The following is a 26,603-nucleotide window of genomic DNA, read 5'->3' on the forward strand; positions in this document are numbered from 1 at the left end:
ATTCCACCCCCAGCCATAATTAGAATATCAATACCTTACCTCTGCCCATTGTTATGGGAATGTTCTAGATTATTTTTTTTTTAATGAGAAAAAACAGCTATTTCAAATACAGAAATAAATACAAAGTAACCATTTCTCATACATTTAATATTTTGCAGGACGTATGACAGGAACACATTAAGGGGAAACAAATTGTATAGTACAGTGTCCCTTTAATATTACAAACCAAAGAGCTTAGCAAACCTGGTCTTTCCCTTTTCAGGTCCCCCAATAATGCAGTCATGTACAATACTTAAGAAATAAGAATTTAAACGCTCTAGTACCATTTGGATTTGTATTGTCAAAACTATAAAGTAAAATACACTTTACTGCCATAATTAGGTTTAACCAACAGTTGATGCCAGATACTGCTCACCATCGCTTTAGTTTGTAACTTCGCTCAGTTGGATTTCAAGCACACTTGCGCTATTCACAATATGAATATATAGTTGTCTCACCTATTTTCTATGAAAAGAGAGTTCTACTTTTGCCATAAAACATAAAAGTGCGATGGAACTAACAAAAAAAAAAGGCAACCAACTAATAACAGTATAAAATGAAACTTGGTTTAATATCATACCATGGAATTTTGAGCAGATCCCTGTCCCTCTTCTTGACATTTTGGGAGATTTGTGTTTGAGTGAGCACCTCCGGGTGGATTCACCTCTGCCTGATGTGCATAAAGAAACACTGTCAGTATAAAACTACACTCAAATGGACATTGTTCTCTACTCCTTTTATTTCAAAATAGATCAATGTGGTTTGTTTTTAAAAATTGTATTTTGAAAGGTCAGAACCCTAGAGTTTCTTCAAATATCCTAATCAGCTACTGATATGCAGCATTTGAAGAAAACTTGGGTTTACAGAATTTGTTTTTTGTCGACTCCAGAGATTGTGAAACTTTTTTTTTTTTTTTTTACTCAAAAGCAAGCGTTGTCTTATGCCCCTTCAACATAAGTGAAAAAGGGAAGGAAAAGAAATGAAAGACAAGGACAGAAAGATAGAAGTGAGGAAAAAATACAGAATGAGGTGACCACATTGTTTAAGAACACCAATTAAAGGGTCAGTAAAGTAAAAATTAAACTGACAATATTTAGATACTACATGCAATGTTAAAGGATTCTCCAATTTACTTCTGTTATCAAAATTTGCTTTGTTCTTTTGGTACCCTTTGTTATAGAGTGAACCTAGCTAGGCTCAGAAGGCAAGAGGCAAACATGTGCAGTAACCAATCACAAGATAGCCCCCAGTAGCCCATTGTTGTTACTGAGCTTACCAAGGCGTACTTTTAAACAAAGGACACAAAGAGAAATAAAGTCATTTTGCTAGTAGAAGTAAATGGAAAGTTGTTTAAAATTGCATCTATAGGAAGTTTCATTTTTAGTTTACTGCCCCTTTAGATAAAAACATCTTGCATCTTTGGGTTATTATGTAAGAAGAATCAAATATTTTAAAACTTGCATTATTAATGTTAATGTATCTAGAAAAATACAGAATACATTTATAGGTAAAATGGATATAATATTTAATTGAATTATAAAAGATACATCACTGAAAATATAAATAATATAAACTATTACAAAAGTTTATGAACATGTTTTTAAATGTAAAATACAGTTAAACATTAACCATACTGATATGAACTATACTTCGCCTAACTAAACATATAATCCTGTGATCTAAATACAGGTATAAAACAACACCACCACCCACAAGTTATCATCAATGTGTTTTGTTATATTTAAATGTTCCATATGTAAAGTGACCAAAAGTGACGTAGAAAATGAGAGGAATCACTTTTGCAAATGTTTATTTGTTACATAAGATTATTGCAGTAATTATGTGTACTAGCCGTTTCTGGTAGGAATACATACAAGAGGTTTAGTGTACCTTAAACCTAATTTGTCTAGCAAGCTCCTTGGCTTCCCTGTCAGCTTTACTTGAATCAGAACTTAAGGGGAGCAGAACAGACTTCATGTTTACCCCACATGCTTCACAGTAGTAGTCCTGAGACCTGTCAGGACAGAAAGACAGAAATTTATATTCAAAGCTATGTACAATTGGAAAAATAGGCAGGTAATCTAGGGATAAATTAGCACCAGGTGTAAGGCATTGCTTTCGAGGTGGTAATAGTCCACAAGTCTATTAATTCTGGCTTTCAACCCCTGGTCACTAGGAGGAGGCAAAGTTTCCCACAAAACTCCAAGAGTGTTCTATCGCTCCCACCTCACTGATAAGCCAGTCTTACGTACTTACGTATAGCCAAGTAAGGAGAAGTAGAAAATTAGGAAATGACAAAACAGGGAAATGAGGTGCAAAACTAATACTGCCGCCAGAAAAAAAGCACCATTAAAATAAAATAGGGCAGGCCTCGTGGACTTTCACCACCTCAAAATAAATTTATTATTAGGTAAGCATACATTTAGTTTTCTTTTGTAAGGTGGTGAGAGTCCACAAGTATATTACTCCTGGGAACCAATACCGAAGCTGTGGAGTCCATGAGTAATGAGGGCAGGATAAAAAAAAATTGAAAAGGCAGGCACCTTATTTCCAGTCACTGCTGCCTGGAGAACTTTCCTACCAAAAGCTGCTTCTGAAGAAGCAAAAACATCAAAGTGGTAGAATTTAGTAAAATGTATATAGGGATGACCATGTTGCTGCCTTGCAAATCTGTGCTACAGAAGCCTAATTTAAATGCCCAGGAAGTGGAAACTGATCTGGTAGAGTGAACAGCAATACGCTTTGGGGGAAGACTTTCCAGCCTCCATGTATGCCTTGTGGATTAAAAGCTGTAACCAAGCTTCTGGCACTTGCATGGACCCGAGAAATATATTAATAAACTAGAGGATGGCCTAAAATCCATTGTAACGTGAAGATTAAACTTCTTAAAGGGTCGAAACTACATCAAAATTTTGTAGAAGCCTCTCTTTACAATTCCTAAGATTAGAACAAAGAGTAGGAACCAAATTTCTCTATTAATGTTGCCTGAATAAACTACTGTTGGCAACAAATCAAATGTGGTTCTTAAAACAGCCTTATCTTGATTAAAAACTATATAAGGAGGTTCGTAAGAAAGAGCAGACAATTCAGAGACTCTTCTGGCTGAAGAGACTGCTAAGAGAAGCAATACCTTCCAAGACAGAAACTGAATGTCTATATAATGCATAGGATCAAGGAGAGAAACTTGCAAGACTCTTAAAACCAAATTAAGGTTCCAAGGGGAGAAATTGGCCTAAATAACTGGCCTTAATCTGACTAAAGCTTTAACAAAATTCTGATCAGGAAGTTAAGCGATTTTTTTTATGGTATAGAACCGAAAGAGCTGAAATTTGACCTTTCAAAGAGCTAGCAGATAAACCATTGACTAAGCCATCTAGTAAAAATGGCTGAATTCTTGGAATTGTGAAAGAATGCCAATTAAAACTCTGCTTTTCATACAGGGAGTGCAGAATTATTAGGCAAATGAGTATTTTGACCACATCATCCTCTTTATGCATGTTGTCTTACTCCAAGCTGTATAGGCTCGAAAGCCTACTACCAATTAAGCATATTAGGTGATGTGCATCTCTGTAATGAGAAGGGGTGTGGTCTAATGACATCAACACCCTATATCAGGTGTGCATAATTATTAGGCAACTTCCTTTCCTTTTGGCAAAATGGGTCAAAAGAAGGACTTGACAGGCTCAGAAAAGTCAAAAATAGTGAGATATCTTGCAGAGGGATGCAGCACTCTTAAAATTGCAAAGCTTCTGAAGCGTGATCATCGAACAATCAAGCGTTTCATTCAAAATAGTCAACAGGGTCGCAAGAAGCGTGTGGAAAATCCAAGGCGCAAAATAACTGCCCATGAACTGAGAAAAGTCAAGCGTGCAATTGCCAAGATGCCACATGCCACCAGTTTGGCCATATTTCAGAGCTGCAACATCACTGGAGTGCCCAAAAGCACAAGGTGTGCAATACTCAGAGACATGGCCAAGGTAAGAAAGGCTGAAAGACGACCACCACTGAACAAGACACACAAGCTGAAACGTCAAGACTGGGCCAAGAAATATCTCAAGACTGATTTTTCTAAGGTTTTAGGGACTGATGAAATGAGAGTGAGTCTTGATGGGCCAGATGTATGGGCCTGTGGCTGGATTGGTAAAGGGCAGAGAGCTCCAGTCCGACTCAGACGCCAGCAAGGTGGAGATGGAGTACTGGTTTGGGCTGGTATCATCAAAGATGAGCTTGTGGGGACTTTTCGGGTTGAGGATGGAGTCAAGCTCAACTCCCAGTCCTACTGCCAGTTTCTGGAAGACACCTTCTTCAAGCAGTGGTACAGGAAGAAGTCTGCATCCTTCAAGAAAAACATGATTTTCATGCAGGACAATGCTCCATCACACGCGTCCAAGTACTCCACAGCGTGGCTGGCAAGAAAGGGTATAAAAGAAGAAAATCTAATGACATGGCCTCCTTGTTCACCTGATCTGAACCCCATTGAGAACCTGTGGTCCATCATCAAATGTGAGGGAAAACAGTACACCTCTCTGAACAGTGTCTGGGAGGCTGTGGTTGCTGCTGCACGCAATGTTGATGGTGAACAGATCAAAACACTGACAGAATCCATGGATGACAGGCTTTTGAGTGTCCTTGCAAAGAAAGGTGGCTATATTGGTCACTGATTTGTTTTTGTTTTGTTTTTGAATGTCAGAAATGTATATTTGTGAATGTTGAGATGTTATATTGGTTTCACTGGTAAAAATAAATAATTGAAATGGGTATATATTTGTTTTTTGTTAAGTTGCCTAATAATTATGCACAGTAATAGTCACCTGCACACACAGATATCCCCCTAAAATAGCTATAACTAAAAACAAACTAAAAACTACTTCCAAAACTATTCAGCTTTGATATTAATGAGTTTTTTGGGTTCATTGAGAACATGGTTGTTGTTCAATAATAAAATTAATCCTCAAAAATACAACTTGCCTAATAATTCTGCACTCCCTGTACTTTGTGATAGATCTCCCTTGTGATTGGTTTCCTAGCCTGGATTAAAGTATTTACAACTGCAACCGAAAAATCTTGCTGCTTCAAAACTATGCATTCAATCTCCAAGCTGTCAAGTTTAAAAACTTGAGATTTTGATGATAAAATGGCCCCTTAGATAGTAGGTTGTGACGAAGAGAAAGAGACCATGGAGGAAAGATGGGCATCAAAACTAAACCTGTGAACCAAATTCTATGAGGCCAAGCTGGAGCAATCACAATTACTGATGATAGCTCTTGATTGATTTGAGCAATCACTCTTGAAAGCTGAAAAGTTGGAAAAAAATGTATACCAGATAAAAGGACCAAGGAGCTGCAAGAGCATCTACAAACTCTACATCACGATCCCTGGACCTCACAAAATATCTGGGAAGTTTGTTGTTTAAACGAAAAAGCCATCAGGTCTATCTTTGAAAGACCCCACATCTTGACTGTGTGATTAAAGACATCAAAGTCAAGCGACCCTGGATGAAGGGATTGGCGGCTGAGTCACAGAAACAATGCAGAAATTGTTTTCAGTCCATTGGAAAATCAAAAATCCTCAATCTTAAAATAATCTCTCAAAAGAGGCAAGCTCTGGAGAGCACTGAAGATTACACAGAGTTTTAACACTTTTATTTATAACCTCGCCTACTGAGGAAGCCAAACTCCCTGCACTCATTACTGTACTCCCATACTGTGCCTCAACCTTAGAGAGACTTGCGTCTGTCGAGATTATTGTCCAATTTGGATGTAGACAGGAAGGCCCCAGTGAAATGGACTGGTAAATTATCACCCACGAAAGAGATCGCCTTGTTAAAGGATCCAAAAGAATAATTTTGAAAAATTGATTGTAATTCTTGCACTATTGACTCAACATGCAAACTAGAAGAGGTCTCATGTAAAACCGAGCAAATCGAATGGCATCTGATGCCACAATTATCAGACATCCATAGAGAGCTACCGTAGGATCGGAAGTTGACTATAACTTTAGTTTCTTCTGATCTGTGAAGTAAAGTCTCATTGAAATTGAATCTCTGACTACTCCTAGAAAAACACTGTGGTCTGAGGAGAGAGAGTTCTTTAAAATATTGATTCTCCAACAGTGTTGAAGAATAAACAAAAAATTGTTGGTATGAGAAATTGCTAAAGGCAAAGATGGATCCTGAACCAAGATATTGTCCAAGTATGGATCCACCGAAATACCCTAATTACAGACAATAGGGTTCACAGAACTTTTGTGAAAATTATGGGAGACAGACCCAACAGAGCTACAAACTGAAAGTTTGTCCAGAAAGGCAAATCTGAGATACTGAAATGCTTGTTGTGAATTGGGATATGAAGGTAGGCATAAACAGACCTTGTTGAATAAGAGGAAGGATAGTTCTGATTGTTTCCATTTTGAAGGTTGGAACTCTGAGAAACATGTTTAAGGTTTTCAGATCCAAAATAGGCCTAAAAGTTCCCTCTTCTTTGGGAACTGGATGAATCAAACCCATGAGTTCTAGTTCCTGAACACGTTAAAATAAGTTTGTGCCTTACAGGGTTCTTTGGAATGATGGACAGAAGAAAACTTCTTTTGGGAGGCATCAATCTGAAGCCTATTCTGTATCCCTAAAACCGATATTCAAAACCCATGAATATCGAACAGACTGAGCCCAGGCCTTCTGAAACAAGTGTAATCTATCCCTTACCAGAAGAAGATCCGGATCGGGGGCTGCAAATTCATGCTGACCTAGGAAAAGTGGAGGGCTTTTTAGATAGCTTAGACTTGTTCCAGGTGGAAGAGGATTTCCAGGGAAACTTGGAAGAGTCATTCTTCTGTGAAAAAGACAAGGTTTGTTTTTTGTTCCTTGATTGATGAAAAACTATAAAAATCCCTGCTCTTTCCTTTGGATTTTTTGTCCTGAGGAAGAAAAGCTCCCTCAAGTCACTGTAGAGATAACTGCATGTAGACCAGGAACAAATAACATTTTTTTCTTGAAAAGGAAGATTCAAATGTCTGGATTTAAAAACCATGTCAGCTGACCAAGATTTTAGCCACAATGCTCTTATGGTCGAAACAGCTTGTGTTGTACTTTTGGTGTTAATCCTTAGATCATCAAAGATTCCATCACTGATGAATGCACTTACAACCTAACAAGATCTAGGCGATGTTGAAAATCATCATACATGGAGTCATCAGCTCTGATCAGGCAAACTATCACACCACAAAGTACAGGCTATACTGACTGCTGGTCTGAACAAGAAAATCACTTGTTGAAAAGCCTTTCTATGAAATTTCTGTCCATGGGATTCTTGAAAAAAGCACTATCCTTTAAGGGAATAGTAGTATGTTTGGCTAAGGTGGAAATGGCTCCGTCTACTTTAGGGATGGTCTACCGGAGGTCTAAATTATAAGATAGTAATGGAAATATCGTCTTAAATTTTGAAACTGGATTATAAGGAATACAAGGCTTTGCCCAATTCCTTAGTAATTATTTCAATAATTGTATCAGGTACAGGAAAAATCTCAGGAATTTTCACAGTAGGTTTGAAATTAAGATGCAATTGATTAACGGACCTTTCCGCAAGTGCTAAATAAATATAAAAATAAGGGTTGTTCACATGCTTGTAAAAAAACAACTGTGCAATGGTTCAACAAGTGCTATTTAATTATTTAAAAAAAAAAATAAGAGGGCGCCTGTATTGTATGTAATAAAAGGCAAATATAAAGTTGCCAATATAGTGAAATAAAAACTATACAGGAGTGTCAACTGCCAAAACACTATCAAAGTTCCTCAGTATACTGCCCTGTCCCCTTAACAAAACATTTAAGTCATAAAAAGATTGAGGTGGTGTAACCTATTTAATAAAGTTGTCCCCTGGCTATGATGTACTGTGTAGCAGACTGTACCTACTTATAGCCAGTGGACTATGAGAGAGCAAATGTGAATATTTACTTGCCTGAACAGCACCCACTCTACTGTGCTTACCTAATGCAGCACTGATCGCTTCCAGTAGATAGCCCCTCCTCTGCTGTGTACGTCACAGCAGAGGATCACTGTAAGTTGTATCTTGACTAACCAACATAAGGCTGAAGGACCGGTCCCAGCAACACCCGTGGCAGGCTTGTAAATAACTCCTTCACCAGGAGTAATGGTATCACTACCCTATACTCCAAAATCCCCTCTGTCTTTCGGTAGCAGCTCTCTGAGGGGAAAATGTGCCTCAAATCAGTAGAGGAACCCTCTCAATAAAGAATCTGGAGTACCATAAAAGAATAGTCTAGTCAAATTAAACTTTCACAATTCAGATAGAGCATGCAATTTTAAAGCACCTTTCTAATTTACTCCAATTATCAATTTTTCTTCGTTTTCTTAGTATCTTTATTTAAATGTAAGCTTAGAAGCCGGCCTATTTTTGGTTCAGCACCTGTGTAGTGCTTGCTGATTGGTGGCTACATTTAGACACCAATCAGAAAGTGCTACCCAGATGCTGAACCAAAAATGGGCTGGCTTCTATGCTTACATTTGTAATGCTCATGGGATATTTCCCTATCCGACCAAACTTGGCCAGTAGCCTTCTTATCCCGGCGTCAAGTGGAAGGATAAGGAAATATCCCAGAACAAAGTAAATATAAGAAATGAGGTAAGCAGTACTCACAGTAGACAGGGCAGTCCTTAACGGGAACAAGAGAAAGGTAATCCAGCAGTTTAACAGTTCAGGAGTAAACCAGGAGAATGGTCAGGAACAGGCAGAGGTCAGCAACAAAGGTAATCCAGTGGTTTAGCAGTTCAGGGTAAACCAGTAGAATGGTCAGGCAGACAGAGTTCAGTAATGATAAGGCAATCCAGAAATTCAAGGGTTAAACAGGCAGAGTGGTCAGACAGGCAGAGTTTGGTAACAATAAGGCAATCAAAGCAACAGCAGTTCAGAATAATAGCACCCAGGGAAGCACAAGACTAACCTATACTTGGGCAGTGAAAAGAAGTGAAGGAGGTACTTACATAGGCGCCTGTTCACGCCAAGGAGACCTCCCAGGTGAATCCAGAGCGGCATTGGATACTACAGCGTGCGGCGATGACATCATCGTCGCGCACCCACAACAACCACTGTAACCATGGCAACGGCCATGCTCACGGAGCTGCGCGTCACGCCGCGATCATAGCAACGGCTATGATCACGGAGGAGCGGTGTGACAACATTTTTGCTTTTTCAAATAAAGATACCAAGAGAACAAATAAAAATTGATAATATGAGTAAGTTAGAAAGTTGCTTAAAATTGCCTGCTCTATCTGAATCATGAAAGTTTAATTGTGACTAGACTATTCCTTTAACTATCAATCAACAAGGAAAAATTAGCTGTCCAAGACTTAATGAAAAAAACATGAGAGCTGTTACAAACTGCATGTATTCTATCACTGAGCACAACTGGTGTGAACCGATTTACAAAGTTTCTTTACCACTTGGTGAAAAATTGTCAGCTCTGCTAACATATCAGCATAACAATATAAACACATAATTTATGTAAGAACTTACCTGATAAATTCATTTCTTTCATATTGGCAAGAGTCCATGAGCTAGTGACATATGGGATATACAATCCTACCAGGAGGGGCAAAGTTTCCCAAACCTCAAAATGCCTATAAATACACCCCTCACCACACCCACAATTCAGTTTAACGAATAGCCAAGCAGTGGGGTGATAAAGAAAGGAGTAGAAAGCATCAACAAAGGAAATTTGGAAATAATTGTGCTTTATACAAAAAATCATAACCACCATAAAAAGGGTGGGCCTCATGGACTCTTGCCAATATGAAAGAAATGAATTTATCAGGTAAGTTCTTACATAAATTATGTTTTCTTTCATGTAATTGGCAAGAGTCCATGAGCTAGTGACATATGGGATATCAATACCCAAGATGTGGAGTCTTCCACTCAAGAGTCACTAGAGAGGGAAAGACTAAAACAAAAACAGCCATATTCCGCTGAGAAAATAATCTACAACCCAAAAATAAGTTTATTTTCACTTTTGAAAGAAAAAAACTTAAATCAAAAAGCAGAAGAATCAAACTGAAACAGCTGCCTGATGAACTTTTCTACCAAAAACTGCTTCCGAAGAAGCAAATACATCAAAATGGTAGAATTTGGTAAATGTATTCAAAGAGGACCAAGTGGCTGCTTTGCAAATCTGATCAACTGAAGCTTCATTCTTAAAAGCCCATGAAGTGGAGACTGATCTAGTAGAATGAGCTGTAATTCTCTGAGGCGGGGTTTGAACCGAATCCAAATAAGCTTGATGAATCAAAAGTTTCAACCAAGAAGCCAAGGAAATAGCAGAAGCTTTCTGACCTTTCCTAGAACCAGAAAATAAAACAAATAGACTAGAAGTCTTCCTGAAATTTTTAGTATCTTCCACATAATATTTCAAAGCTCTTACCACATCCAAAGAATGTAAGGATCTCTCCAGAGAATTCTTAGGATTAGGACATAAAGAAGGGACAACAATTGCTCTACTAATGTTGTTAGAATTCACAACCTTAGGTAAAAATTGAAAAGAAGTCCGCAAAACTGCCTTATCCTGATGAAAAATCAGAAAAGGAGACTCACAAGAAAGGGCAGATAGCTCAGAAACTCTTCTAGCAGAAGAGATAGCCAAAAGGAACAACATTTTCCAAGAAAGTAGTTTAATGTCCAAAGAATGCATAGGTTCAAATCGAGGAGCCTGTAAAGCCTTCAGAACCAAATTAAGACTCCAAGGAGGAGAAATTGATTTAATGACAGGCTTAATACGAACTAAAGCCTGTACAAAACAGTGTATATCAGGAAGTATAACAATCTTTCTGTGAAATAAAACAGAAAGAGCGGAGATTTGTCCTTTCAAGGAACTTACAGACAAAACCTTTATCCAAACCATCCTGAAGAAACTGCAAAATTCTAGGCATTCTGAAAGAATGCCAGGAGAATTTATGAGAAGAACACCATGAAATGTAAGTCTTCCAAACTCTATAATAAATCTTTCTAGAGACAGATTTTAGAGCTTGTAACATAGTATTAATTACTGAATCAGAGAAACCTCTATGACTTAGAACTAAGCTTTCAATTTCCATACCTTCAAATTTAATGATTTGAGATCCTGATGGAAAAACGGACCTTGAGATAGTAGGTCCGGCCGTAACGGAAGTGGCCAAGGCGGGCAACTGGACATCCGAACCAGATCCGCATAGCAAAACCTGTGTGGCCATGCTGGAGCCACCAGCAACACAAAAGACTGTTCCATGATGATTTTGGAAATCACTCTTGGAAGGAGAACTAGAGGCGGGAAGATGTAAGCAGGTTGATAACACCAAGGAAGTGTCAGCGCATCCACTGCTTCCGCCTGAACATCCCTGGACCTGGACAGGTATCTGGGAAGTTTCTTGTTTAGATGAGAGGCCATGAGATCTATCTCTGGAAGCCCCCACATCTGAACAATCTGAGAGAATACATCTGGATGGAGACACCACTCCCCTGGATGTAAAGTCTGGCGGCTGAGATAATCCGCCTCCCAATTGTCTACACCTGGGATATGTAACGCAGAAATTAGACAGGAGCTGGATTCCGCCCAAGCAAGTATCCGAGAATCTTTCATAGCTTGGGGACTGTGAGTCCCACCCTGAAGATTGACATAAGCCACAGTTGTGATACTGTATGTCTGAAAACAAATGAACGGTTCTCTCTTTAGCAGAGGCCAGAACTGAAGAGCCTTGAGAATTGCACGGAGTTCTAAAATATTTATTGGTAATCTCGCCTCTTGAGATTTCCAAACCCCTTGTGCTGTCAGAGACCCCCAAGAAGCCCCTTGAACCAAACGATGGTGATCTATCCACCATGTCAGAGAGTGTCGTACATTGGGATTCAAGGATATTAATTGTGATATCTTTGTATAATCCCTGCACCATTGATTCAGCATACAAAGCTGTAGAGGTCTCATGTGAAAACGAGCAAAGGGGATTGCGTCCGATGCTGCAGTCATGAGACCTAAAACTTCCATGCACATAGCCACTGAAGGGAATGACTGAGACTGAAGGAGCCGACATGCTGCAACCAATTTTAAACTTCTCTTGTCTGTTAGAGGCAGAGTCATGGACACTGAATCTATCTGGAAGCCTAAAAAGGTGACCCTTGTCTGAGGAATCAAGAAACTTTTTGGTAAATTGATCCTCCAAACATGTTTCCGAAGAAACAACACTAGTTGATTCGTGTGAGATTCTGCAGTATGTAAAGACTGAGCTAGTACCAAGATATCGTCCAAATAAGGAAACACCGCAAAACCCTGTTCTCTGATTACAGATAGTAGGGCACCCAGAACCTTTGAAAAGATTCTTGGAGCTGTTGCTAGGCCAAATGGAAGAGCAACAAATTGGTAATGCTTGTCTAGAAAAGAGAATCTCAGAAACTGATAGTGTTCTGGATGAATCGGAATATGAAGGTATGCATCCTGCAAGTCTATTGTGGACATATAATGTCCTTGCTGAACAAAAGGCAGAATAGTCCTTATCATCACCATCTTGAAAGTTGGTACTCTTACATAACGATTCAAAATTTTCAGATCCAGAACTGGTCTGAACAAATTTTCTTTCTTCGGTACAATGAATAGGTTTGAATAAAACCCCAAACCTTGTTCCTGAGGAGGAACTGGCATGATTACCCCTGAAGACTCCCGGTCTGAAACACACTTCAGAAAAGCCTGAGCTTTTACTGGATTTACAGGAATGTGTGAGAGAAAAAATCTTCACACAGGAGGTCTTACTTTGAATCCTATTCGATACCCTTGAGAGACAATGCTCTGAATCCAATGATTTTGGACAGATTTTATCCAAAAATCCTTGAAAAACCTTAATCTGCCCCCTACCAGCTGAGCTGGAATGAGAGCCGCACCTTCATGCGGACTTAGGGGCAGACTTTGGTTTCCTAAATGGCTTGGATTTATTCCAATTTGAGGAAGGCTTCAAACTGGAAGCAGATTCCTTGGGAGGAGGATTGAGTTTTTGTTCCTTATTCTGACGAAAAGAACGAAAACGGTTAGAAGTCTTAAATTTGCCCTTAGGTTTTTTATCCTGAGGCAAAAAAACTCCTTTTCCTCCAGTGATAGTTGAAATAATAGAATCCAACTGAGAACCAAATAAATTATTATCTTGGAAAGAAAGAGACAGTAATCTAGATTTAGATGCCATATCAGCATTCCAAGATTTAAGCCACAAAGCTCTTCTAGCTAATACAGCTAAAGACATGGATCTAACATCAATTTTTATAAAAAATGGCATCACAAATAAAATGATTAGCATGTTGCAGTAAGCGAACAATGCTAGATATGTCAGAATCCAATTCATGTTGCGCTAAATTTTCCAACCAGAAAGTTGATGCAGCTGCAACATCACCCAAAGAAATAGCAGGTCTGAGAATATAAATCGGCCTTCCTTAGATAAGATTCAAGCTTCCTATCTAAAGGATCCTTAAAGGAAGTGCTATCTTCCATAGGAATAGTTGTACGTTTAGCAAGAGTAGAAATAGCCCCATCAACTTTGGGGATCTTTTCCCAAAAGTCTATAGATTTTGCTGGTAAAGGATACAATCTCTTAAACCTTGAAGAAGGAATAAAGGAAGTACCTGGCTTATTCCATTCCCTAGAAATCATATCAGAAATAGCCTCAGGAATGGGAAAAACACCTGGGTAAACCACAGGAGGTTTAAAACAGCATTTAAACGTTTATTAGACTGAACGTCAATAGGACTGGTTACCTCAATATCCAAAGTAATTAACACTTCTTTTAATAAAGAACGCATATAATCTATTTTAAATAAATAAGTAGATTTGTCAGTGTCAATATCTGAGGAAGGATCTTCGGTTTCAGATAGATCCTCAGCAATAGAGGATGAATTATTATGTTGTTGGTCATTTGAAATTTCATCAGCTAAATGAGAAGTTTTAAAAGACCTTTTACGTTTATTAGAAGGTGGAAATGCAGACAAAGCCTTCATAATAGATTCAGAAACAAAATCTTTAAAATTTACAGGTATATCATGCACATTAGAAGTTGAAGGAACTGCAACTGGCAATGTACTATTACTGATAGACACACTATCTGCATGTAAAAGTTTATCATGACAACTATTACAAATGACATTCGGTGGAATAATTTCCACAATTTTACAACAAATGCACTTAGCTTTGGTAGAACCGATGTCAGGCAGCAATGTTCCAGCAGCGGATTGGGACATCTTGCTCAATGTAAAAGAAAAAACAACATATAAAGCAAAATTATCTATTTCCTTAAATGACAGTTTCAGGAATGGGAAAAAATGCAAAAGCATAGGCTTCTTGATAGAGAAGAAAGCAGGAGGCAAACATGAATGGGGTATTGAAATAATGAAAAAATTTGGCACCAAGTATGACGCACAACGTAACGTAAACTTTTTTGGCGCCAAAAAATGACCGGAAATGACACACTTGCGTCACTAATGACGCAGCCGTGTGAAAGGTCTCGGCATCACGTATAACGCCGGAAATTACGAAGTTGCGCCATGAACGTATCTTTTCTCGCCAAAAAAAGTTTGCGCCAAAAATGACGCAATAAAGTCTAGCATTTGACGCACCCGCGGGCCTAACACCCGCAATTGCAAAAAAGTAGTCAAAATGAAAAAAAAAGACTAAACCCCAGGTAAGAAATAAATTTCTTAAAGTGTTTACATTCCCAAATATGAAACTGACAGTCTGCAGAAGGAAATACATGAACCTGACTCATGGCAAATATAAGTACAATACATATATTTAGAACTTTATATAATTGCATAAAGTGCCAAACCATAGCTGAGAGTGTCTTAGTAATAAAAACATACTTACCCAAAGACACCCATCCACACATAGCAGATAGCCAAACCAGTACTAAAACAGTTATTAGTAGAGGTAATGGTAAATTGAGAGTATATCGTTGATCTGAAAAGGGAAGTAGGAGATGAATCTCTACGACAGATAACAGAGAACCTATGAAATAGACCCCCGTTAGGGAAATCATCGTATTCAAATAAGTGATACTCCCCTCACGTCCCTCTGACATTCGCTGTACTCTGAGAGGAATCGGGCTTCAACAATGCTGAGAAGCGCATATCAACGTAGAAATCTTAGCACAAACTTACTTCACCACCTCCATAGGAGGCAAAGTTTGTAAAACTGAGTTGTGGGTGTGGTGAGGGGTGTATTTATAGGCATTTTGAGGTTTGGTAAACTTTGCCCCTCCTGGTAGGATTGTATATCCCATATGTCACTAGCTCATGGACTCTTGCCAATTACATGAAATAAATAAGTATGCTAAGCACACACTTACAGTTCAGTTGGTTCAGATGTCTGTCATCTCATGATGCATTAGAAAGAAGCATATTAGCAGGCGTCCAAAAACCGGGTCTGTCTGTAAATCTCTGCAGACCTCCTTCTTACTTTAGATGTGCTCGGTGCCCTTTGGGTTAACCCAAAGAATATTAAAAGGGCAAATACGTCTAAACAAATAGGGAATTTTTGATGCACAATTTATATTTGAAGTATAGTCTGATATTGAAATGCATGTACTTTGCCTTTAAGAGAGAAATGGAATAATGAGACTTACACCTGTAACTCACCACTCTTAAGGAAGAAGGAGGCACAGTGATGTGAACTATGACTATGGGAAGTACCTGAAATGTGTCAGTGACGTCATTCGGGCCGAGGTTGTAGCCTCAGCTTTTTACCTAGGCAGTAGCTGTTTGTTTGTATGAGAGAAAAAGTAGGGGTTTACACTGGACTATGGATCAGTATGACAGTGTTAGCCAACTGACTGAGTCACACTTCTCACAGTAGTGAATCAAGTAAAGACAAGAAAAAACACGGGTAGTCAGTGGCGCCTGGGGCTTGCTGTCAGTTTGTTTGTATGCCTTACGGTCTCTTGTGTACAACTTTTTACTGGAAATTGTAATAAATCCTTCTTTTATTTGCACCAAGTTGGAGCAGGTCTGGGTAATTTTGGTCAGGATACTATTCCTTTAACTCTTCATCTTCCTCCTGTGCGGCAAAAATTAGAATTCCTTATTAGTGAGGTGGGAGGGATAGAATACTCTTGGCATTTTTAAGAAGCTTTGCCACCTCATAGTGGGCAGGAGATGAATCACAGAAGTAATGGACTCATAGACTCTCACACCAACTTAAAGGGCCATGATACACAAATGTTGAAACACTTGAAAGTGATGCAGCATAGCTATAAAAAGCTGACTAGAAAATATCACCTAAACATCTCTATGTAAAAAAGATAGATATTTTACCACAAAATGTCCTAAGTATTCACACCCCATTGTAAAGGACTTAAAGCAGGAAATCAATATGCCTGTCCCGGGACATGCAAGGGAATGTGCCTCATGCACACATGTTAATTTCCTATTCAGTTTAAAGGGATATTAAACACTTTGAGATGGTAATATAAAATGATAAATTGTGTATGTATATATATATATATATATATATATATATATATATATATATATATATATATATATATATATATATATATATATAAAACAACTCTGCAATATATTTTCATTATTTATTTTGTCCTCTTTGCCTGTAATTCCATTCTGAAATTGTGAGCTTTTCAGTTCCTGTTAGAAATGGAAGTTCAGAACACTGTTAAATCCAGCACAACCATTGCCTGCACACTCTAGTGACCTATTTATAACTGTCCCTAACTAACCACAGCAGAGAAGGTAACACAAGTTACAACATGGCAGCTCCCAGTGTTTTATAGACACTAAAACTTTACACTTATTTTGTCACTTTTTAAACAACTAATGAAACTTTAAAAAATACATCTACATGTTAGTCATGGACTAATCTTTTCTTTGAATGCGTCATTCTATCTAGCATGTATTTAGTGTTTAATGTCCCTTTAAGGAAGTTTACTATGAAATCTCAGAGTTAAATGAAATCTCATTAAATCACAGTAAAAGAGTTAATGACCTAAGCACTGCGGATGCCGTTTGGTTGCTGTTCATTTCTTTCTTTTTTAATTTCTACCTGCACTGAAAGATAACTTTTTACACAGAACTTACTCTGGTCAGCTTTGGAAATTGTGAGGTAAAATATCTTCCTTTTTTACATAGAGATGCTCAGGTGATATTTTCCTGTCAGCTTTTTACAGTTATGCTGCATCACTTTCAAGTGAAAGAAAAATGGTTGAAGGAAGTTATAAAGCTGGTGAGGGGTTAATATATGTGAAGAAAACTTATGGAGCTGTAGACCAAAAGAGGATGTGTGGCTTCCTTCATTGTTTTAACCAAAGTAGGTTGCAAATTGAAGGAGGACCAGACAGGCTGATGTCTGGGTCTGTGGACAGAATGCTCCTGTCCTTGAATGAGCTTCTGCTCTACTCCATGTTGTGGCTTCCACAACACTGTCATGTTTCTCAATTCTGAAGACTTGCATGCCTTTCTTCTCATCCTTCTCTGTCTGACAGGTGATGTAAGAAAGGAGGTCAAACACATTACAAGTTAATCAATCAGCTACATGTATGTTTTAGACAATCAAACGGTTACATTTCTACTGTGGGAGAGTTATGCAGCAGTGATTGCCTCTGTGTTTATGATAATCACGGAATTAAGCTGCTGCTCCGCACGTATTTTTAGTTCAATCAAGTGTTGCCACCAATTGCTGCAACTTCAACAGAAACTTGCAAGCGAGTGCTTTACAACCTTAGGTGGAGTTACTATAGTTCCAGTTGGTGCCTTCTATAATTCTGTTTTCATTACAAAGTATTTATTTGCTTAAAGAAGAAACTGTAGTACAGACTCATTTATACACCAAATAATATTCTGTGTGGATGATCTAAATCATTACCATTAAAAGGGATACAAAACTTTTCTTATATTACCAAATTTGCTTTGTCCCCATAGTATTCTTTGTTGAAGAGATACAAAGTATGCCTGGAGCACAACATGGCAGGACATCTTGCAAAGCTGCTGCCATACAGTGCTTTAGACACATGCATGATAGTGAGCTTACGTCCCTGCTTTTCAAAAAGTGATACCAAGAGAATTTATAAAATTTGATCATTGAAGTAAATTAGAAATTTGCATGCCCTATATGAATCATGAAATGTTGTGTTTTATGTCCCTTTAAATCTTACTGAAGACAGTTGCCATAAAATACATTACTGCACTAGTGTAAGTATTAACACTATGTTTTCTTCTTTATTTTGAGACTTGAGAGCGTTGCAAATGAAAGCAGGATTTTTACATTCTAGGGTCATCACAAAAAATTAACAAGCATATACTACTTATCCCTTGAGGCAGTATACAGACCCCACTGTTTTGAGTCTTCCTTTGCAACAAACTACATTTAGCTAATAGGATTGAGTGTCTTTTTTTTTATTTAAGTATTTTACCTATGAGGACACCTGAGATTGCTTTGTAACATCTAATCTGACTTCAAACACTACTTATTAATACTTTCAAATAAAAATACTATATATAATTCCATACATAAAAAGACTGCCTATTTGTTAAAGCCCATTTATATATTTCCATAGTTTTGCTCTCCAGGGATTTTCTATTACTGGTGATCTGTAGTACACACAGGCTATTAGTATCTTCATGATGGCTTGTGCCAAACTCTTCTAGGTGGCTGATCACTAATGGCAGAACTGGCCCCAGGCCACTTTACATTACATTTACACAGCAAAAGGTAAGGGCTTGAATTAGATTATAATCACATTTTCAGTAGAAACTATTTAAGAAATTAGATAATTATTTTGATTTAACAGTATATACTATTCAAATTTTCATACAAATTCACATGCTTAGTTACCTAATGAGAAGTGTGGAACTGCATTTTTCAATAACAAATTGGTGTGGCTCTTTTATACAGAATATATAATACAGTACTATCATTTGGATTTTTTAAATTGGTAAATAAAACAATGCAGATGTTTCTAGTTATTTTAAGTAATTTAAAGCATTTAGTACCTGCAATTAAGAGCAGTTTGTCTTTATTGACATCAGCAAAAAGGTAACGAAAACAAAATCCCAATAGTTATTTTACAGCAAATAATATAATTCCCTATGGCAGTGATTTTTAACCTTTTTTTTGCCCTGGCACACTTTTTTACATTAAAAAATCCTGTGGCACACCACCATCCCAAAATTTTAAAAAAATCACACATTGTAGCCTAATACAGCATATATATATATACACATACACACACTTACTGTATGTATTGTGCTGTTATGCCATGCCTCCTACAAACTACCCCTGCACTGGGAGTAAAAAACAAGCAAAGCTTAAAAAATATGTCACACTGTAGTCAGTCTGCCGTGGCACACCTGAGGATCTCTCACGGCACACTGGTTGAAAAACACTGCCCTATGGAACAAAAGACAGTCTTGCCACACAAGTACATTTTATATTACACTAGATAAGATTAATATTAAGTAGCTTACTTCTTGGCAAGTGCTTTTCTTTCCTCAGGTGTGTAGTCAAGAGAGCCTATGGCACCTTCTCCTTTGGTTGGCATGAATCCAATTATAGCCAATAATGCCGTTCTAACTGTAAATGTAAAAGGTGAAGGTAAAAAACCAAAGGGTTATTAAAACAATACATAATGCAGGACAAAACATATTTTGCATCCACAATTATATATGTTTATTATTAGCTTGAGTTAAGCAACTAGCGCTGTTGATTATTGTTGCTGCGCCCAAGTGGTAATTTAACTATGTGTTTAAACCATTTGCAGGACTTAAACTTTTGTAAGTGAAAAAATTGCATGCTCTTTCGAAAGAGATCATGCAATTTTTTTTTTTTTTACAGTGCTGGTCCTTTATCCCCTAATCGAGTAAATGAGTAAATGAAAATGTACAAATTTATCCTGAGGAAAAAAAACAAAACCATATCTTAGTCACAACTGACTACAGTAAAGTTAGATCAGTTGGCTAAAAATTATGAAGTCTGATTTTTTTCTTTCATGATTCAGATAGAGCACATCATTTTAAGCAACTTACTAATTTACTCCTATTATTAATTTTTCTTCGTTCTCTTGGTATCTTTCATGTTGGTTCAGCACTCTGGGTAGCAACCAATCAGCAAGCGCTACCCCAGGTGCTGAACCAAAATTGGCCTGCTCCTAAGCTTAGATTCCTGCTCTTTAAATTAAAGAGATACTAAGAGAACGAAGAAAAATGAGTGACGTCACCACGCAAAACAAGAAGCCCCGGCGATGCCTGTCACTCTACAGGCACAATCGCCGGGGTAGGAGCGGGTGAGAGCCCCCAGAACTCCCTCAAGGTGGAAGAGTGCTAGTGACGGCTCAGAGCCGTCATTAGCACTCAAAGGGTTAAAATTGCATGCTCTCTCTCATTTATGAAAGGAAAAAAAATTGAGTTTAGTACCCCTTTAATGATAAAAATGTATAAAGAATTACATTTCTTCCACACACTAAAAAATAATGTATGCTTACCTGATAAATTAATTTCTTTTGTGGTGGTGAGCGTTCACGACCCATTACTCCTTGGAATTAAATTTGTTTTCCCTGCCACTAGGAGGAGGCAAAGAATCCCAAACTCCATAAGCTCTATAAAACCCTCCCACCTCACTCACATCTCATTCTGACGTATAGCCAAGCACTGGTAGGAAAAAGTAACACCAAAAATTAAACAGGGTGGGGTCTCGTGGACTCTCACCACCATGAAAGAAATTAATTTATCAATGAGCATAAATTTTCTTTCATACAGGTGTTGAGAGTCAACGATCCATTACTCCTGGGAACAAATACCCAAGCTGCGGAGTTCACAAGTAACAAAATATAAGGGTGGGATAAAGAGAACATAATTTTTCACAAAAATCCAAAACCCAAACAGAACTCAAAATTAAGAAGCTCTTTTCAATTAACTTTTTTTTTTTTTTAAATGAATTTAAAATTACCAACAGACAAAAAAAAACATTCAGCGGAGACAACTGCCTGAAGGACTTTCCTACCAAAGGCTGCAAAGCAAAAACATCAAAATGGTAGAATTTAGTAAAAGTATGGAAAGAAGACCAAGAAGTTGCCTTGCAAATTTGATCAACTGATGCCTCATTTTTAAAAGCCCAAGGAAGTGGCAACTGATCTGAAAGAGTGAGCAGTAATCTGCTTAGGTGGATGTTGACCCATCTCTATGTAAGCTTGGTGAATTAAGAGTTTCAACCAAGAAGTCAAGGAAACAGCACTAGCTTTCTGCCTTTTCTTAGAACCTGAAAAATGAACAAATGAACTAGACGTTTGTCTAAAATCCTTAGTAGCATCAACATAATACTTTAATTCCATAACAACATCCAAATTGTGAAGAGCCTTTCTGAAAAATAATTGGGATTAGGACACAAAGAAGGGACAACAAATTCTCAATAAATATGGTCTGTGGACACAACCTTAGGCAAAAAAAATCAAATTTGATAAAAACAGAATTTATGCTTACCTGATAAATTACTTTCTCTTGCGGTGTATCCAGTCCACGGATTCATCCTTTACTTGTGGGATATTCTCATTCCCTACAGGAAGTAGCAAAGAGAGCACACAGCAAAGCTGTCCATATAGCTCCCCCTCTAGCTCCACCCCCCAGTCATTCGACCAAAGGTTAGGAAGAAAAAGGAGAAACCATAGGGTGCAGTGGTGACTATAGTTTAAACAAAAAAAATTTTTACCTGACTTAAATGCCAGGGCGGGCCGTGGACTGGATACACCGCAAGAGAAAGTAATTTATCAGGTAAGCATAAATTCTGTTTTCTCTTGCAAGGTGTATCCAGTCCACGGATTCATCCTTTACTTGTGGGATACCAATACCAAAGCTTTAGGACACGGATGAAGGGAGGGAACAAGACAGGTACCTTAAACGGAAGGCACCACTGGTTGCAAAACCTCTCTCCCAAAAATAGCCTCCGAAGAAGCAAAAGTGTTACATTTTTAAAATTTGGCAAAAGTATGCAGTGAAGACTAAGTCGCTGCCTTACAAATCTGTTCAACAGAAGCCTCATTTTTGAAAGCCCACGTGGAAGCCACTGCTCTGGTAGAATGAGCAGCAATTCTTTCAGGAGGCTGCTGGCCAGCAGTCTCATAGGCCAAACGGATGATGCTTTTCAGCCAAAAGGAAAGAGAGGTAGCAGTCGCTTTCTGACCTCTCCTCTTACCAGAATAGATAACAAACAAGGAAGATGTTTGTCTGAAATCCTTAGTTGCTTGTAAATAGAACTTTAAAGCATGAACTACATCAAGATTGTGTAATAGACGTTCCTTCTTCGAAGATGGATTAGGACACAGAGAAGGAACAACTATTTCCTGGTTAATATTCTTGTTAGAAACAACTTTAGGAAGAAAACCAGGCTTGGTATGCAAAACTACCTTATCTGCGTGGAACACCAGGTAAGGTGAATCACACTGTAAGGCAGATAATTCTGAAACTCTTCGAGCAGAAGAGATAGCTATCAAAAACAAAACTTTCCAAGATAACAACTTAATGTCTATGGAATGTAAAGGTTCAAACGGAACCCCTTGAAGAACTGAAAGAACTAGATTCAAACTCCATGGCGGAGCCACAGGTTTATAGACAAGCTTGATTCTGACTAAAGCCTGAACAAACGCTTGAACGTCTGGTACCTCTGCCAGACGCTTGTTTAACAGGATAGACAAAGCAGATATTTGTCCTTTTAAGGAACTAGCTGACAATCCTTTCTCCAGTCCTTCTTGGAGAAAGGGCAATATCCTGGGAATCCTAATCTTACTCCATGAGTAACCCTTGGATTCATACCAACAAAGATATTTCCGCCATATCTTATGGTAGATTTTCCTGGTGACAGGCTTTCTAGCCTGAATCAGAGTATCTATAACTGACTCAGAGAACCCACGCTTTGATAAAATTAAGCGTTCAATCTCCAAGCAGTCAGACGTAGAGAAACTAAATTTGGATGCTTGAACGGACCCTGTATTAGAAGATCCTGCCTCATTGGCAGTGTCCATGGTGGGACAGATGACATGTCCACTAGGTCTGCATACCAAGTCCTGCGTGGCCACGCAGGCACTATCAGAATCACCGAAGCCTTCTCCTGTTTGATTCTGGCAACCAGACGCAGGAGGAGAGGAAACAGTGGAAAAACATAAGCCAGATTCAAGGATCAAGGCGCTGCTAGAGCATCTATCAATACCGCCTTGGGATCCCGGGACCTGGACCCGTTTGGTGTTCTGACGGGACGCCATCAGATCCAACTCTGGGGTGCCCCATAGCTGAGTCCCCGGGTGAAAAGTCTGACGACTTAGAAAATCCGCCTCCCAGTTGTCTACTCCTGGGATGTGAATTGCTGAGAGATGGCAGGAGTGATCCTCCTCCCACCTGATTATTTTGGTTACTTCCGTCATCGCTAGGGAACTCTTTGTTCCCCCCTGATGATTGACGTACGCTACAGTCGTGATGTTGTCCGACTGAAATCTGATGAATTTGGCCGCCGCTAGTTGAGGCCATGCCTGAAGAGCGTTGAATATCGCCCTCAGTTCCAGAATGTTTATCGGGAGAAGAGTTTCTTCCCGAGACCATAAGCCCTGAGCTTTCAGGGAGTCCCAGACCGCACCCCAGCCTAACAGACTGGCGTCGGTCGTTACGATCATCCACTTTGGCCTGCGGAAACATATTCCTTAAGACAGGTGATCCTGAGACAACCACCAGAGAAGAGAATCTCTGGTCTCCTGGTCCAACTGAATTTGAGGAGACAAATCTGCATAATCCCCATTCCACTGTTTGAGCATGCATAGTTGCAGTGGTCTGAGGTGTATCCGAGCAAAAGGGACTAAGTCCATTAGTCCGATTGTCTCCATGCACTGAGCCACAGATGGCCGAGGAATGGAATAAAGAGCTCGGCAAGTAGTTAAGAGTTTTAGCTTTCTGACCTCAGTCAGAAATATTTTCATTTCTACCGAGTCTATCAGGGTTCCTAGGAATGGAACTCTTGTGAGGGGGGAGAGAGAACTCTTTTTGATGTTCACCTTCTACCCGTGAGACCTCAGAAAATCTCCGTGTGAGACTTGGTTCTTTGGAAAGTTGACGCCTGAATTAAGATGTCGTCTAGGTAAGGCACCACTGCTATGCCCCGCAGTCTTAGAACCGCCAGGAGGGACCCTAGCACCTTTGAGAAAATTCTGGGAGCAGTGGCCAACCCCAAAGGAAGAGCCACAAACTGAAAATGCTTGTCCAGAAAGGCGAACCTGAGAAACTGGTGATGATCTTTGTGGATAGGAATGTGCAGATACGCATCCTTTAGATCCACGGCAGTCATATATTGACCCTCCTGGATCATTGGTAAAATTGTCCGAATGGTCTCCATCTTGAATGATGGGACTCTGAGGAATTTGTTTAGAATTTTGAGATCCAGGATTGGTCTGAAAGTTCCTTCATTTTTGGGAACCACAAACAGGTTTGAGTAAAACCCCAGTCCTTGTTCTGCAATTGGAACTGGGTGGATCACTCCCATTGTATGTAGATCTTCTACACAGCATAAAAACGCCTCTTTCTTTGTCTGATCTGTAGACAGACGAGAAATGTGGAACCTTCACCTTGGAGGAGAGTCCTTGAATTCTAGAAGGTATTCCTGGGCTACAATCTCTAATGCCCAAGGATCGTGTACATCTCTTGCCCAGGCCTGAGCGAAGAGAGAGAGTCTGCCCCTTACTAGATCCGGTCCCGGATCGGGGGCTACCCCTTCATGCTGTCTTGGTGGCAAGCTGCAGGCTTTTTGGCCTGTTAACCCTTGTTCCAGCCCTGGTAAGGTTTCCAGTTTGCCTTGGGCTGTGAAGCGTTACCCTCTTGCTTTGCAGCTGGAGAGGATGAAGCGGGGCCGTTCCTGAAATTGCGAAAGGAACGAAAATTAGCTTTGTTCTTTGTTTTAAAGGCTTTGTCCTGAGGGAGAGCATGGCCTTTTCCCCCGGTGATATCTGAAATAATCTCTTTCAATTCAGGCCCGAATAGGGTCTTCCCTTTGAAAGGAATGTTCAAAAACTTGGATTTAGACGACACATCGGCCGACCAGGACTTTAGCCATAGCGCCCTGCGCGCCAAAATGGCGAAACCTGAATTTTTCGCCGCTAACTTAGCTATTTGGAAAGCGGTGTCAGTGATAAAAGAATTAGCTAGCTTTAGAGCCTTAATTCTATCCATAATTTCCTCATATGAGGTCTCCGTCTGGAGCGAGTCTTCTAGCGCCTCAAACCAGAAAGCAGCTGCAGTAGTTACAGGAATAATGTAGGCAATAGGTTGGAGAAGAAAACCGTGTTGAACAAAAATTTTCTTAAGTAAACCCTCTAATTTTTTATCCATAGGGTCTTTAACCCCTTAATGACCGGACCATTTTTCGATTTTCTTACCCTTAATGACAATGGCTATTTTTACATTTCTGCAGTGTTTGTGTTTAGCTGTAATTTCCCTCTTACTCATTTACTGTACCCACACATATTATATACCGTTTTTCTCGCCATTAAATGGACTTTCTAAGGATACCATTATTTTCATCATATCTTATAATTTCCTATAAAAAAAATATAAAATATGAGGAAAAAATTGAAAAAAAACACACTTTTTCTAACTTTGACCCCCAAAATCTGTTACACATCTACAATCACCAAAAAACACCTATGCTAAATAGTTTCTAAATTTTGTCCTGAGTTTAGAAATACCCAATGTTTACATGTTCTTTACTTTTTTTGCAAGTTATAGGGCCATAAATACAAGTAGCACTTTGCTATTTCCAAACAACTTTTTTTCAAAATTAGCGCTAGTTACATTGGAACCCTGATATCTGTCAGGAATACCTGAATATCCCTTGACATGTATATATTTTTTTTTTAGAAGACAACCCAAAGTATTGATCTAGGCCCATTTTGGTATATTTCATGCCACCATTTCACCGCCAAATGTCATCAAATAAAAAAAAAAGTTCATTTTTTCACAAATTTTGTCACAAACTTTAGGTTTCCCACTGAAATTATTTACAAACAGCTTCTGCAATTAAGGCACAAATGGTTGTAAATGCTTCTTTGGGATCCCCTTTGTTCAGAAATAGCAGACTTATATGGCTTTGGCATTGCTTTGTGGTAATTAGAAGGCCACTAAATGCTGCTGCGCACCACGCGGTAAATTATGCCCAGCAGTGAAGGGGTTAATTAGGTAGGTTGTAGGGAGCTTGCAGGGTTAATTTTAGCTTTAGGGTAGAGATCAGCCTCCCACCTGACACATCCCACCCCCTGATCCCTCCCAAACAGTTCTCTTCCCTCCCCCACCCCACAATTGTCCCCGCCATCTTAAGTACTGGCAGAAAGTCTGCCAGTACTAAATAAAAGGAGTTTTTCTTTTTTTTAATAAAAAAAAATAAAATGTTTTAGCTGTGATGGACCCCTGCCTTAGCCCCAACCTCCATGATCCCCCCCCCCCAGCTCTCTAACCCTCTCCCCTACCTAATTGCCGCCATCTTGGGTACTGGCAGCTGTCTGCCAGTACCCAATTTGCCCCAAAAAC

At 38.9% G+C, this 26,603-nt stretch overlaps 1 protein-coding gene across 1 annotated transcript in view; it reads right to left on the bottom strand.

The window, feature by feature from the left end:
• UBE2J1 (ubiquitin conjugating enzyme E2 J1) overlaps window positions 1-26,603 on the bottom strand; it is a 128,775-nt gene that overhangs the window by 43,757 nt on the left and 58,415 nt on the right. The window contains 3 exon segments of the mRNA XM_053712037.1: window positions 620-709; window positions 1,930-2,053; window positions 19,524-19,629. Coding sequence (XP_053568012.1) covers window positions 620-709; window positions 1,930-2,053; window positions 19,524-19,629 — 320 coding nt within the window.

This window comes from Bombina bombina, chromosome 4, assembly GCF_027579735.1.
Source record: "Bombina bombina isolate aBomBom1 chromosome 4, aBomBom1.pri, whole genome shotgun sequence".
NCBI lineage: Eukaryota > Metazoa > Chordata > Amphibia > Anura > Bombinatoridae > Bombina > Bombina bombina.